The sequence below is a fragment of the Myotis davidii genome, unplaced genomic scaffold, assembly GCF_000327345.1.
Source record: "Myotis davidii unplaced genomic scaffold, ASM32734v1 scaffold337, whole genome shotgun sequence".
Taxonomy (NCBI): Eukaryota; Metazoa; Chordata; class Mammalia; order Chiroptera; family Vespertilionidae; genus Myotis; species Myotis davidii.
Window position 1 is genome coordinate 1,843,719 of NW_006288250.1, and position 15,904 is coordinate 1,859,622.

Consider the following 15,904-nt stretch of genomic DNA (forward strand, 5'->3'; position numbering starts at 1 on the left):
CTGGGAGACCTGGATGGGGAGAGACTTGGCATGAGCTCCGGGAGGAGGGCCAGAGAGCCAGGCCTGGGGTAGGCGCTGGCCTCAGGGGTGCTTGTTTCTGAAGAGGGGCTGTGTCTTCGTAGGCCTCAAGAGGAGGAAGGCGAGACAGCTGGGGAGGGTCCCCGAGGTCCCCACCGAGCGGCCACGGAGAGAACGTCCCCGGTCAGTTTCCTGTCCCACTTGTCTAGTTCCTGGGAGTCATTGCTGCCAGAACCTGCTCATCCCTACTAGGATCGGCCGGGGCCGGGGCGGAAGTCGAGGGCAGGCACGGCCACCGCACCCCCAGACTCCTCCTTCAGACCAGTCTGCATTTCCACTTAGGTTTTCTCAATTCCTAGACTGACTCCCTTCCTCCCCTTGACCCAGAAGAAACTGACATGTTAGCCCACTGACATGACTCCATTAGTTTGGTTTTACCTAGTCTAATAAATTTTCTTGTATAAATACATCACCATCTACATCAGGGGAAACAGTGTATACAGGGATGACTCATTTCCATACACGGTCCTTTTTCCCCCTCCATCCTTAACACAGTGTCACACCACACACATACACACACATACACATATAGACAGCCCAGGGGTGCCCGCCACAGCCACGCATTTCAGGGCGCCCGCCCCTCTAGCAGTCCCCTCCCTCCCCAGGCACAGCCCCCTGCCCCATTGCACCTTCCTGGTCTGAGGCCTGTTGGTCAATGAGTTTGGATGTGGAGCTGGTTCTGGGGCAAGAACAGACTTGAAGGAGCCCTGTGAGCATGGGGAGAGCCCCAGGGCTTCTGGGTCACAGGGCCAGTCCCCCCACTTGTGGAAAAGGAGCGTGTGTGGCTGAGGGGAGGAGCGGGAGGGGACTAAGATCCACCAGCTGCCAGTCGCCTGGGCATATGGCTTAGGACCTTGCCTGGAAGAGGTCCCTTAGCTAAAAGGACCTGGGGGGTCGGTGCAGGAGGCCTGTGAGTCTGTAACCCAGGTTTGGGGAAAACGCCCTGGGGAGCGGCTGGAAAGAAAGCAAAAATCTCAGCATGTGCCTTGCATGGCTTCTCTCTGCATGAACCCCGCCTCTACAGGTGCCCCCGTGAGCTTGTCTGAACCTTTGGGGGTTTAGGGAAATTGGTATTCTAGGTGAAAATTTCTGGCACACCAACCACCCCAGAAGAAAATGCACACACAGTGATTGTTTCCTGTGCAGAATCCTTGTCAGGTCCAGACTTCAGCCCTTCACCACACACTTCTGTGACACACACACACACACACACACACAGCCCCCTCTCCGCCTCCAGCCTGGTCAGAGGCCTCTCTTCCTGGGCTGCACCAGCCCTTTGTGTCCAGCAGAGGGCACTGCTGGGCTCCCGCTGCCGGGTCTCTCCCAGAAGTTCCCTCTCAAGCTCCCATCGTGGCCTGTGGGGGTCTCTGGTGGACTGCGCCCCAGCCCCTTTCTCCCAGTGACAGCCCCCGCCGGAAGGAGCGCGAACACTGGGGGCTGGCACGGACTGTGGACACTGGGGCTGGGGCTGCCCCCGCCTCCACCTCCTGCACCACCCGCGCTTCGGCTGTGCATCCCCCTGTGTCTGTGTGCAGTGGTGTCCCCGGTCTGCGGGCTCCTTGTGACCTCCTGAATGACTCCACCCATTGTCTGTGTCACGTACGTCTGTGCAAATGCAATTACATGTGTGTCAGCCGCCTCCATCCAGCATCGGGAGGTCATTGGGTTCGGGGGAATAAAACCTGCTTGGACCTGAGTCTCTCTGGAAGGAAGTGTGGGCCCACCCTTGAGACCCTCTCAGAGAGCCCGCCCTCCAGCCGGGAAAACGGGCCTGTTCCCGGCACCAGGAAGAAACCATTGGCGACTCCGTAAAAGCCAGGCCCGAGGCCTCCTGGGAACACTTCCTGCTGCCGTCCTGTCTCAGCCTGCGTTGAGTTTTCATGAGGATCCACGAAACTCCAAGGGAGGTGTGCTCCCCCGTTGGTCTCTGATATGAGAAGAAAACCTAACGGGTCTCACGCAGGCTGGGAGCCCTTTGCAGACACGAAGGCCTCTCCCAGGAAGGCGGCTGTCTGCTGGGCCTTCTCTCGGTGGGCCTGGGCGCGGTGGCTGGCTGCTGTCCTGTGTGTGTGGTCTGGTGTCGGTGCCCTATAGAATAGACCCACGCGTGTCGCTTCCCGTGAGACCCATCACTGGTGCATGCGGCTTCCTGCTTGGGGGAACAGACGGGAGCGGACCAGGCACCTGAGCCCGTCTAGACTGCTGCACACCACAGGCGGCCACCCTGCCGGCCCCACCCGGCCCTCCCCTTCCTGGTGTGCGCACACACGCATGTACACGCAGGCTCCGAGTGCCATTCCCTGCATCGCTATTTTCTTCAAACACATCGCTGTGTGGTGCATCACCTCCCTCGCCCCTCACCTTTCCCCAGTAGAGCTTATTCTGGTTAAAACGGATTCATTCATAAGGTAAGCAGGTAAGTAAGTGTGTGTGAGGCCAAGCAGAAGAAGCAGGTATGACAGCAGACCTACTCCGGGGTGGAGGTCAGGTTGCTGGGCTCTCACCCCGAGTTCTTCGGGAACCTTCCGGCATGATTTAGACAAGCCGCCTCGTCTTCCCAGGGCTCCTCGCCCTTAGAAAGCCCTCCGCAGGATTACAGAAAATTCCTGAGTGTCATCGGTGTGCTGAATAAAGGGAGGGGCGGGAGAGTGGTTTTCCCCGCTCGCCTGCCTCCTCCGGAGCCAGGGAACCTGGTTCATGTTTGTCAGGCGTCAGTGGGTGTGAGGCTGGAGATGGGAAGGAGGAGGCGAAGGGCTGGGGTGTTTGCCTCTGTCCCTGTTTGGGGAAGAGGCAGAGCTGGATCTCAGTTCCTGACACGGCCAGTACCTTTGCCTCTCCTCCTGGGTGCTAGAGGGGGCCCCTTCCTCTCTGTGCCTGGGGCGCACTCACCCCAATAACCTTGCCTTACATGTTTCCCTTGCACCTGCGTGTGGCCCTGGGAAGGGCTGGGGTCCTGCTAGGGTCCTCATCTCCCGGGCTCTGGGGCCTCGGAATCCTCCTTGACATCCGGGTGAGATGCTGACGTTGAGATGTTGTGTTGGTTTCACGGGACAGAAGCAATATTGCAGAGAATCGAGTTACTCCAGGCCCCGGCCCCGGCCAGCAGCCCTGGATGTCTCCTGGCTGTGCCCGGGGCTTGTTCCTGGCCTGGTGGGAAGGGGGCTGCTCTGGGAACTCCCAGCCGGGCTGCTGCGACAGTTCACATGCCTGAAAGGTGCTCCTAGGGGCTGTGACACGAAACAGTGTCCTTGGGGTTCATGGTTTGGGACCGTCAGGCCTGTCTGCCTCAGGCCTGGACAGATGCGGTCTGTGGTTCAGGACTCGAGGGCGCCAGGCCCGCAGGAGAGCAGCTGCCCGGGTGCGAGTCATTACCAGGCCCCGCAGGAGGTTGTCACAGAAAATTGCCCTCCCCCAAGCACTCATATGGCACTCTCACCGGGACCCCAAGCTGCCTGCAGCTGGCTTCCCGAGGCCTGGGATGAGCATGGGCATTGAGACTAGGACCCTGGCTCTCCCGTGATCGCTGGGGCTTCAGCAGAGTAGCCAGCAGGAGAATGCGAGCGCCGGTGCCCGGGGTTGGATGGGCACTGGGTTGCAGCCCTCCCCACACTTCTGGGAGACAGGACACCTTTCAGCCTGTGCCTGGCTGGCTCCAGCGCTGCCACCCCCTTGGCAACCTGTGCAACTCCCCCAGGCAGCCTGGCGCTTTCATCGGCAGCCAGAGCCCAGGCTCTGACGTCCTGGGAGGGATGTGGGTGTGGAGGCAGCAGCTGTTCCTTCTTGCCTGAGCAAGCTTCCCCATCCCTCCTCCCCTCCCCCTGCGAGGCCCAACTGAGCTGTTGCTTCGCATTTTGCAGTGAATGCAAATCTTGTGTTTGCTCATAATGAGCAGACCGGCCTGGAAAGAACCCGGTTTCCCCTAAACTTGGGCGTGTCCTTGCCTCCCCAGGATGCCTGAGTCAGCGAGGCAGGGGTGTGTCTGCCTGCTCTCTGGCCCCTGGCCCTGGTACTCCAGCCTCCCCAGAGAAGCTCGCTCTGGGCTCTTGCTGGACAGCTGCTCACTGCTGGGTGTGCCCAGCTTTTGTGCTGTGTTCAGACGGGATCTTTCTGGCCACACTGTTCCAAAGGCCCCTCCCGAGTTCTTTCTTCCAAACTGTGTCTCAGATCATCCCAGATACTGGTGGGCTCTGGGCGGCCTCAGCTCAGAGTCGGGTTGGAAGCTGCCTGCTCGACAGTGGGTGGTGGAGCTGGATGGGCGAGTCATCTGTTTAGTCTTTCTAATGCTGACCCGAAGAGCCCACACCCTGGTGGGAATGATGAAGACAGCTCCCTAGGAAGCCTCGCTCTCCTCTGGCCCAGATGCCGCCAGTGGACCAGGTCTCCCCCACGACCACTACCCCACGTCCGTCCAAGGGGACCCTGCACACTCCCCTCTCCATCGCCCTCACTTTACCTGGGGCCTTCTGCTTTCGTTCCCTCCTGTTGTCTTCCTTGGACCCCCAGTTGGCATCTCAGACAGCTGGCCCCAGGAGCACATGTTGATCTGCTTTGCTCCCCACCCCCCCACCCCCCCTTCTCATGGGAGCCCCTCACCATCCCCACCACCAACCGGGGGACCCTCACTGCCTGGCCCAGCCTCAGCTCCTCACCCTCTTCCCCTATTCAACAACTTCTTTCTCTTTAGACTTTTGTCTCTGCTCACCCTAAGTGGTCATCTCTTCATCTCTGACTGCTCTCAACTCAACAGACCATCCCTTTTTCTTTCCTTGTGAACAGCTGTCTTGTGGACAGCCTTCCCAGCCTGCCTTCCAACAGCCCCTCACCCAGAGGAGAGCCTCGATGTCAGGTGCCGGTGGAGGGTAAAACTCAGGTGTAAGTGGCCAGCTCCCCCCCCACACACACACACCTGCAGTTCCCCAGGGCTATGTGGTTGCCTACCGCATCAGCAATAGGTCTTGTCTGGCTCCAAGCCCCGCCTCTGGCCCCTTCCAGTGTGGTCTGATGTGATCCGCTGCCTCAGCTGGCCAGCCACGTGTCTTACAGAACCGAGCTGCCCATGTGGGCTGTGACCCATCAGACAGGTACTTCCCTCTAGCAATAGTACCCCCCCCCCCCCACCCCCCGCAGCAGGTCTGCATCTCAACCTTCCGCTCACTAGATGTGAGGCTGTGGACAAGTTATTCATTCCCCACCCCAGGCCTGGTTCCCTCCTCTGAAATCGGTGTGGTGAGAATACCTGCCTTGCAGAGAGGGTGTGAGGATGGGAGGAGAGAGTACAGGTAGAACAGCTGGCATCTGGTAGGTGATTAGTTAAGTCTTCATTTTTTTCCTCCATCCCTCACTGTAGCCTTTCATCTCTCTTTTTAAAATATATTTTATTGAATTTACAGAGAGGAAGGGATAGGGATAGAGAGTTAGAAACATCGATGAGAGAGAAACATCAATCAGCTGCCTCCTGCACACCTCCCACTGGGGATGTGCCCGCAACCAAGGTACATGCCCTTGACTGGAATCGAACCTGGGACCCTTGAGTCTGCAGGCCGATGCTCTATCCACTGAGCCAAACCAGTCAGGGCAGCCTTTAATCTCTTAAAAGAAACTCCCTCCCTATGAATTCTAAAATCCATTGCCTAAGCCCTCCCGAACCTTCCCGGAGTGCCCCTCCCTCGAGGCCCACTACACACACACCCTGAGCCCAGTCCTTGCGGTGACACAGGCAGGACCATCGGACGGCTAAGGCGGAGCATTCGCTTTCTGTGACGCACCCTGATGCCCTGGCCCTCGCTTATCAGCATCTCCTCTCGCGAGCAGCTCCTCACTTGTGTTTCTTTGCTTGTTAGTGTACCTGGGTTCACTGAGCATCTTCTAGAACCTCCACAATTTCCTGTGTTCACAAACCAGGTTGTTTTCCTCCTGGGAGCTAGTCTGTGTGCTGTCCCCCCGCCACCTGCTGGCTGAGCCTGGAAGGACACCTTCAACTCTTGAGAAGAAATGTGCCCATACCTCCCTTTCTTGAACCTCCTTTGTGGAGGAGACTCTCAACCCTCTGCCTGCACCCCTGCCAAACCAGCTTCCTAGCAAGGCAGGACCCTAAAAAGTGGAGCTTACAAGATTCTGAGGTGGCCATCCCCCCCTCACCCACCTCCATCAGTGGCGGGGGCCTCTCCCTGTTTACGATCCTATAAAAGGCTCCTGTCTGTGCCCTTCTATCCTCTCATGTCCCCCAACCAGCAGCCAATAGCAGATGTCCCCAGTCCTACCCTAGCATCAGGACCCCAGCAGCCAGTGCGCATGCCCGCCTCTCACACGTCTCCCCCACCCCTGCCCACCAGAGAACCGGGCTCCATGCTGCAGGCAGCACCTCCCTTATTCCAGCCCTCACCCCCAGGCCATTCTCCCTCATGCTCTCCCACGTATGGCCTAAGACTCACCAGCCACCCCAGCCTGACCCCCAGAAACTCCAAGCAGCTGGCCCTTCCCCCCTCCGTGTCCCCAGCTCCTCTGGGTGCCTTCTCTAGGCTGGGTACCGTTTACCAGTGTAGGTCTAATCCGTGCACTCTCCCAGTGGCCTGAGGGCTAGTGCAGCAGGCCTTCTGCCTATAGAATGGAGGACAGACGGGAACCAGACCACCTCACCTATGCAGGGCCTTCTGGCAGAACCTGCCTGTCTCTACAGCCAAGGAGCCCCCAGCTCTGGGCCCCGCTCCTCAGCCAGCACCCCCTTTTGGTGCTCTGCTGTCCTCAGATCCCTCCGCCTATAGGGCAAGGCAGGATCTCCATGGCCTGGTTCCAGAGGCCGCAGAACTCACCTCCTCCCCTCTTTCCCGGCTCCCTCTTATAAGATGGCACAAAGCATAGTCACTCCTGGAACCTGGGGCAGGAAGGGCCGTCTGCCCAAACCATGCCACCGTCTTTCTCATCGGTGTCCCCTCCCCCAGCCAGGGGAAGAGAAGCCATCAGCCCTGGGCCTTCTCCTCAGGCCTTGGCGGTGGGGACAGAGAGGACAGGGTGCACTTTAAATCTCTCCATGGGGACAGTCCAGAGCACTTAAGAAATCGTTGGAAATGCCCCTTTTCCAAAGCCAACCCATGACCCAGCCAGTTAACTTTTGATCACAGGGGCCTTGGCCTCTGGATGCCCCTGCCAGGGAATGGGCCTGGCACCCACTGGGAGGAAGCAGAGAGAGGTGGTTATGTTGGGAAACAGTCCTGGGGAAATGCATCTTTATTTTCAGAGGACAGTTCCCAAAAGGAAGGAGAATGAAAGTGAAAGTGTAGGAAGATGTGGACCCACAGGCCTCCAGTCAGACCAGTCCCAGGAGGGGAAGGCTGGACGAGGGTCAGGCATGGCTGTGAGGGTCTGCGGGCTCCCCACCCAGCGTCTGCTATGCCATCTTCCCGAGACCCCAGGGCAGGTGCAGGGAGGAGCAGCGCGGCCAGGTGGAGAGGGAAGGGATGAAAAGGCTTCACTCTGCAATACTGTCCACCTCCCAAACCTTACCCAGATCAGAGGGTTGGCCTCATGGGGTTCCCAGAAGGACCCCAAACCCAGGCTCCATCCCTACTCCTGCTACTCTTGCCTTTCCTCTGTGCTAGACGACATCTAGGCTTTGGGCCTCCAGATCCTTGGGGGCAATGCTGGCTCACTGTGCTCTTGAAGATGCAAATTGTGTAAATGCATGAAAATGAGGGTGGCCTGGCCACAACTCCCAGGGGGTTCTAAGACAGCAAAGGATAGAGCCCTATAGATGTGATAGAAACTCAGGTCCGTCCAGTTCTGGAATGCACGTTCTTTTTTTTTTTTAATATTTTATTGATTTTTCACAGAGAAGAAGGGAGAGAGATAGAGAGTCAGAAACATCAATGAGAGAGAAACATGGACCCGCTGCCTCCTGCACATCACCCACTGGGGATGTGCCCGCAACCCCGGTACATGCCCTCGACCGGAATCGACCCTGGGACCTTTCAGTCCGCAGGCTGACGCTCTATCCACTGAGCCAAACCGGTCTCGGCTGGAATGCACGTTCTTTTTTTTTTTTACTATTTTATTGATTTTTTCACAGAGAGGAAGGGAGAGAGATAGAGAGTCAGAAACATCAATGAGAGAGAAACATGGACCAGCTGCCTCCTGCACATCTCCCACTGGGGATGTGCCCGCAACCCAGGTACATGCCCTCGACCGGAATCGAACCTGGGACCTTTCAGTCCGCAGGCTGACGCTCTATCCACTGAGCCAAACCGGTTTTGGCTAGAATGCACGTTCTTAATTGCCTCCAATACTTGTAAGCTGTGTGATCTTGAATAAGTCACTTAACCTCTCTGTGCAAAGATTTTCTCATAAATTGAAGGTATTTGACTAGGATAGTGGTTTTCAATCGTTTCCAGCCATGTTATCCTTTCTTTAAGGAAGATCTTAGTGGAACCCCAACTTATACCTGTTTATTGAATAGCCCTCGCTTTATGGAATATAAACATGACCAGCTTCACCTTTCTTCCAAGCACTGCCTTTTAACATGGCCATTGAGCCTCCCTTTCCATTCCTTAGTGCCATCTCAGGCAGACCTTGGGCACTTTTCGTCTACCCAACCTATTTCAGTTTAAAGCTTCAATCCGGTGCCCACGACGGTGCCCACATCCTCCCATCCTCCATCTCTCTCTTTCGTATTTGACCGTGTCTTTTGTAGGAGCCACAGTGGGGAGCAGGGGTCTGCTCTTCTGGGCCTCGACTCATCTTCAGTGGTTGGAGTAAGGAGTAGAAAAGGGACCCATCTCATCACTACCTCCTGGGGCAGCTCCTGGGCTGTCGATGCCCTTGATCCTTCAGGTGTTCAGACGTGGCTGCGTGGGGGCCTTCAAGGCCTTCCCACCTGGTGCTGCAGGGTCTCCGCAGTCAGGCCTTTGAGACAAGGTTCTGGCCGGATGGCTTTGAGCTGGGCTGCCTTCCTTGGTGCTCATTGGACATGTAGGAGAGCCACCCATCTGGCCTGCCCGCTTTCTCCTCCTGCAGCAGGCACAGGGCAGATCAACAAGGCCGCTGCATAAGGAGGTGCCCAGCTGGGGAACGGGAGGGCTACTTCCCCTCTCATGGGCACCTGACACAGCGCATGGCTCCACTGGAGGCCCTTCACTTAGGGTGGGCAGCCTGGGAGCACCCGCCCTCCACGGGAGTTGCAGGGAGGCAAAGCCAGTCCTTCCCCAGGGCAGGGACTCTTTACAGGCGACAGTCCGCTCTCCGACATTAGCATGCATGAAAGGCTTGTGAAGGAACCCCGATGTACTGACCCCGCTCCAGGCTAAAGCAGCAGCGTAAAGGCAGGGTCCGGGCCTCTTGCATTTGCGTTCTCAAGGTGAGTTTTACGTCAGAGGCATCCAGGCTTGGGAACCGCTGCCCCATCAAATGGCAGGAGCAGGGCCAACTAGGCTGGGTTCTCCCTTTTTAAGGGCGTGGGGGACACCTAGGGCCTGGCGCCCTCACTTTGAGGTTTTAGACACAAGGGGAAGGTAACAGAAGAGTTCCCAGTCAACATCTTATGCACGTGTTTTTCAACCCTGCCTAACAGCAGCCCTTCATAGGAAATCTTGCCAGAGCCCACGTAGAACTCAGCTGGAGTTAAGCACGTGACAGGGCAGGGTAGGGCCTGGGGCAGGTGGTGAGCGGGGCTTGGACAGCAGGGTCGCAACCCCCCGGGTGAGATAACCATGCGGGCCCCTTCGGCTCACTCTAAGAACCTCCTGTTGACGTCAGATTGGGGGTGGGAATGGAGCCAGAGGTGTGGGCAGAGACTAGGGAAGCAGGCCAGCTGGTACCCACAGCAGGTGCAGAGCCAGGGAGGGCCAGGAGGGGCACAGCAGAAGGGAACCGGGCTCCGGAGGGGGCCTGCTGGCTTCCCAGTTCTGCTGAGCAGCCGTCCCCAGGCAGAACCCCAGCAAGGTGTGCTCCCCCCATGTGCCCCTGAGCAGGGGGAAGAAGAGAGACAGTGGCCCCAGGACCTGCAGCCGCCACCCCCACCGGGGCCGCAGAAGGAAGGGCAGGAGGAGAAATCCGGCGGGGACGAGAGGCCCGCCACAGAGCCTCCCAAGATCCTGGACACACCGCTAAGCGAGGGCGACGAGCCCATCACGCTGCCGGCCCAGCAGGACCACGGGCACAGCGTGCAGATGGAGGGCTACCTGGGCCGCAAGCACGACCTGGAGGGGCCCAACAAGAAGGCATCCAACAGGTGGGTGGAGAAGAGGCTGCAACAAGAGGGGAGCCTGGGCAACATAGTTCTGTGCTGGGGGAGAGGGTGCCCTCTACCTCTGGCCGTGAGTGTTCCTGGGCGCCCCTCTGACACCTGGCATGATGGGGAAAGCCTGCCTTCAGTTCTGGTCCCAAGTTCAAATGCTGTGACCTTGTGCAAGTTACTCAGCCTAAGTCAGTTTCCCCCTTTGTAAGATGATGCTAGCATGCCTCTTTGATGCGGACACCAGGCCTGGAGCAGCGTAGAGACCACCAGTGCCGTTACTCTGATCCCAGGGCGGGGTAGGTCAGTCTGGCACTGACAGCATATCCTTGACCAAGTCCCACTTTTTACCAATCGGGGCTTGTTTCCCCAGCTTTAATACAGGAGAGTGGGGTCGACGTAAATGCAGCGACTCCATGACCTTGAGGAATTCCTTCAAAAGCTGTGTCCTTTCCTGACTTGGAGGCAGTCACGCCCTTGGGTTTGTTCTACCCAGAGATGCCTCTTTAAGGACTCTGGGCCTCCACCTTCAAGCCGCTGTCGGGGGTCCCAGGGACTGGGTGGCAAGGAGGTCGAAGCCAGCCATGTCGCAGGACCAGCCGGCAGCACACACAGTCTGTCCTGGGGACGCCAAAGCTAATGCAAGTTCCAGAAATGAATTCGGGGGCTCCACCGCCTGAAGAGGTGTACTGCCTATGTGGAGAGTCCACCAGGAACGAGGAAAGTAGCATTTATCGAGCACCTACTGCATACCAGGCATGATGTTAGGACTGACGGAATCTTCCTGACTGCCCTGTGATATTGAGGTTTCCATCTTCGAGATGGGGAAACAGAAGCTCAGATTAAACCATTTGTTCCAGGCAGGATTTTATCCCCAGACCCAGACCCTTCTTAGCAGCTGCCTTACTTGGGCTACAACTCAAAGGTGGTGGTGAGGGCTGGAGAGCCCCAAGCTGGGCGTCAGGAAGCTGGGCTCGGTGAACTGGCTCTGCAGCCAGCTCTGTACAGGTCACCTTCTCTCTCCAACCTCCCTGCCCTTCCTCCCTGCGTGCCCTACTAGTGTTCCACCTTCCTGCCCTCCAAGAGGGAGGGAGAAGTAAGAATGAGGAGGCGGCGAAGGAGGGGGAAGAAGGAAGAGGAGCTTAAGATTTCTCAGAGTTCATCTCTGAAATGGCAACATGTTCCCCTTTCTCATTGGGGAGCTCGGGTTAGCCCACGGCAGCTACAAGCTCGCTGTTGTCACCCAGCACACCAGCTGAGACGAGCCTTGATTTGCACAAATACGTTTCTTGTACAAGTGCTAGTACAGTTTGCTGGGCATATATCAACAAAACAAAAAGTAACAGCAAACAAAACAAGTAACAGCAACCACCAAACAAAACCCGGCTCTGAGCACGTCACGGCTCTGTACTGAGAATCCAGTGTGCTCGTGGGCGGGGAGGTGCTGTGCAAAGTGTACGCTGTTGGTCTCAGACTCGACGATTCTACTAAAAACGTATCTCAAGGTAAGATCAACGTTATCGGCAAAGGTTTATGCACAAGAATGTTTACCCCCTGGTCCACCAATAAAGGGATTATTTATATACGTGTGATGGGATGTTGTACAGCTATTCAAAATTACTTTCAAGAGATATTTAAGGATTTGAGGATGTCCTCGTGATATAATGTTAAGCATAAAGGCAGGACATAAAACTGGATACATAGTATAATCCAATTTTAGCTATATGCGGGGGGGGGGGGGGGGGGGCGGCAAAAGTAGGTTTACAGTGGTAATACAGATAAATAACACAATTAACAAATAATACAAGAATAAACTCTGTTGCATATACTCACAACTGTAAACCTACTTTTGTCCACCCGGGAATGTGAGTGGAAAAACATGTGAATAGAAAAAAAGACTAGAAATACATGAAATGTTAACAATAGTTAACTCTTTGAAATGAAATTACATGGAGATGACTTTTACTTCCAAGAAAATGTATTACTATTTATCAGGGCAAAAATGGTGTCATAAAACCAGGGGCAGCTCTAGGAACTCGGGGGGTGACCTGGCCGTCTGCATCGTTGCAGGTCCTGGAACCACCTGTACTGTGTGCTCAGGAACAGCGAGCTGACCTTCTACAAGGACGCCAAGAACCTGGCCCTGGGGGTGCCCTACCACGGGGAGGAGCCCCTGGCCCTGAGGCATGCCATCTGCGAGATTGCTGCCAACTACAAGAAGAAGAAGCACGTCTTCAAAGTGAGGTGAGGCCCCTCCTGTCCACCGCCCTTCCCTGGGGGTGTGACTGGCAGGAGTGGCTGGACAGGGGCCTCTACATGGGGCCAGCTCCATGCCTGAGTTGCCCCACAGGGACTTTTCAAATCAAAAAGGCTGAGGGCCCGGATTCTTACCTCTCTCCGGTGCTGTGCGCCTGAGAGGAGCTGTGGCATCAGAGCCAGCCCTCTGCCCGGGTAGGGGCCCCAGAGGTGGCCCAGGACAGGAAACCCTTTGTCCTCCTAGGTTGAGCAATGGCAGCGAGTGGCTCTTCCATGGCAAGGACGAGGTAAGTGCAGGGCAGCCTAGCCCAGCCCCTGGGACCCAGGGCAGATGGAGAAGGCTCCCTCAGAAGGGGCAGTCCTAGGGCCTCCCTCCCGTCCTCTGGGGAGGTGTGAGGCCTGACCCTCCCGCCCAACAGGAGGAGATGCTGTCCTGGCTGCAGGGCGTGAGCACCGCCATCAACGAGTCCCAGAGCATCCGCGTCAAGGCCCAGAGCCTGCCCCTGCCCTCCATCACCGGCCCTGACACCAGCCTTGGCAAGAAAGACAAGGAAAAGAGATTCAGCTTCTTCCCCAAGAAGAAGTAGCCTCTTGCGGCGCCCCACAGGTGGGGCCGGGCTGCGGGTGCCGCAGTGCCTCCCTCGACTGCCCAGGACAGGCTGGGGCGTCCTCGGCCTTGACCTTGGCCACAGCCCTCCTCCCGCCCGGCCCGCCTCCTGGGCCCACGCTGCACTGCAATAGCTGCCTTCACCCGCCCGACGCCTGCTCCCCCACCATCTGCAGAGCGGCTCCAGGGACACAGGCTACCGGCTTCGCTGGGCCTCGGGGCCTGGGGGTAGGATACGGTTTCCCAGGCACGCGCCCTCCTCCCCACCCTATGTTGAGGATGCACCAGCCCCCCAGCCCCATACGAGCTAGAGCAGGAGGCTGATGGGTCCTCAGATGCTGCCCGCTCCCAAAGCAGATCTTGCATGGGATCAGCCCCCACTTGGTCCAAACCAGAGAAAGGGAAGAGGACACTGGGAATACCTGACCCACCCCCGGGCACGAGGAAGGAGCCTCCGGGTAGGCCCACAGGGAAAAGGGCTGCTGGGGCCTGAGGGACATGATGGCCCTGCCCCCACTGGGCTTCCTCAGAGCTGAGACTCTCACCTCAGGGGCCACCACATCCCTTCCCCCCTCCAAGGTCTGTGGGTCCCAAGGGCAAGGGGCCTCTCGCCACTTCCAGCACTCTGCCACCACCACAGGTGGCAGAAGGGCCAGGAAGCTCTGCAGCGGTCCTCTAGACCTTCCGTTGAAGCTTAGGGCTAGCGCTCAGACCTGAGGGAGGTAGACACGTCCTGACACTGCCTAAGGCGCTGCCTCTCCGCGCTGGGACCCCTCCCAGTAGCAGCTGAACCAGCAATATCCACTCAGACCCAGGCCCCCTTCGAGACAGTACAATCCCCAGATACCAGATGGACAGCCCAGCACCTGGAGTCAAGCAGCCCAAAGCCAAATGCCCAGTGTGTACTGCCTACAGCTGGTCCCACCCGAGGTTACCGGCTGATAGACAGCCAAGTTCGTGTATGACCTACCGCCCTGGGACGGCAAACCTGGCCTCACCTGGGGGTTACCACCCTCACCACACAATCCATGGACAGCTGGACAAATGCTGGGGCCAGACCCATGAAGGTGGGGCACCCCTTGCTCAGCTTCTCTGAAGGTCCCGGCCTTGGGTCTTGGGGGAGTCACACGGGTGCAGAAGTCACCAAGGGTCACCCCATCCCCAAGCTCAGCTAAAGGGGCCCTGTAACCTAGGTGCACAGGGACGGCCTTCCCAGGCTCTGAGGTTGATTTCCCGAGGGAAGGGGGCTGGGTCCACAGGGATGTCCCTGCGGCTCTTCGAAAGCAATGCAGCTCCAGCCCAGTGTCTTACCGGGCTCAGTCCCGCAGAGGGGTGGAGCTGGTGGCAGTGCCCACTTCCCCTGGGGAGACCACACGAGGCCCTGCGGCTGCTGCTGCTGCTTCCATCACCCTCCCCAAGAGGAGCCTTAGATTCTTCCAGCGGTGGGTGAGGCCAGGTAGAAACCTGGGGATGGGCATCCGGCCTTCCCAGGAACACTCAGCACTTAGCCTGAGTCTTCCGGGGCAACTCGGCACACCTCGGGGATCAAGGCCACTACGTCAAGGTGAAGTTGACCTCAGCGGACAAGAACCATGGGCGGGAAGTTCTCCGATGGGAGCCTGACATCCCTGGATCGGGTGGTCCCGCCCTGCAGCCAGGGCCTTCATGTGGCCTCTGTACACGTAACCCTGCAGCCCTCTTTGTACCTACAGGGAGTGTAGTATAGACCACTCGCTAGCCTCTTTCTGCACCTGGGGAAACCGAGGCAGGAGGCAGTGAGGTAACTACACTCACCTGGCAAGAAAGAAGGCCTCTGGTACATCTGAGGGCACGTCCTGCTCCGGGCAGAGCCCGTTCCCTGCTGAAGAGCAGGTGCTGGCAAGTCTCCCTCCACTGCTTCCCAGGCCAGTCTTGAGGGAGCCCAGGGCCAAGGCCGCCCCTCCACTCCACGTGTGCCAAAGTAGCACCTGAGCGAGGAATCTCAGCCCCAAAGGAAGCACGAGGACCCAACCGGCCAGGTCCCCGACGATCAAGGGTAGCCAGCTGCATGCGACCCGCCGCCTAGTGCCAGCTCCCACATCACACCACACAGGCCCCCAGACCCTCCAACTGGGCTGACAGTGCAGGCACCCAGCTTTGGGAGACGGTGCCACATGGGGGCGAAGCCCCTGGTGCCCTGGCAAGGCAATTGTGGTGTTTTGGGCTTTTTTGTCCTCCTTCCATTTTCTACTCTGCAGTCTTTTAACAGAATTCCCAAACTAGGTCGAGACAGCTCCAGTCCACACCAGCACACCAGGCTTCCTCCCAGGGCAGTTGAGGAAGCTCCCTCTGGGCATGGCCGGGTGGTCCTCCTGCCCCTTCACCCCCTGGCCTCCACGGACTCTGGCTGAGGGGGGATGGATGATTCTTAGGCTTCCCTCCCCCACTAGCACCCATCACAGGAGGCCTGTCAGAGGCTCCCGTCCCCAGCACTTCCTTCCTGCCTATTGGAGGGCAACAAGGGTCCCGGAGGCTGGTCCTGGATCCCCTCCTCCCTTCAGTGGGAGGGGCAGAGAGCCCAAGGGCCACATGACTTGGTCCCTTGGACACGCAAGCTCAGGGAGGACAGAGCGGAGGAGGCAGCTACAGAGGACTTTGCAACCCTGTTGGGCACAGACCACGCAACCTGGGGCCAATTGGGCCTCGTCCTCTACCTGCTCAAACGTGCTTCCACCAAACAGGAAACCCATTTACTAGTTTTT

The 15,904-nt window shown here is 57.9% G+C and overlaps 1 protein-coding gene across 1 annotated transcript in view; it reads left to right on the forward strand.

The window, feature by feature from the left end:
• The window catches only part of SPTB (spectrin beta, erythrocytic), a 112,676-nt gene extending 99,412 nt beyond the window's left edge, over positions 1 to 13,264 (forward strand). Inside the window, exons 32-36 of the mRNA XM_006760091.2 lie at positions 123 to 201; positions 10,038 to 10,297; positions 12,371 to 12,544; positions 12,801 to 12,843; positions 12,976 to 13,264. Coding sequence (XP_006760154.1) covers positions 123 to 201; positions 10,038 to 10,297; positions 12,371 to 12,544; positions 12,801 to 12,843; positions 12,976 to 13,143 — 724 coding nt within the window. The 3' untranslated portion in view covers positions 13,144 to 13,264. The remainder of the gene's footprint in view (positions 1 to 122; positions 202 to 10,037; positions 10,298 to 12,370; positions 12,545 to 12,800; positions 12,844 to 12,975) is intronic.
• Positions 13,265 to 15,904: the final 2,640 nt, after the last annotated feature.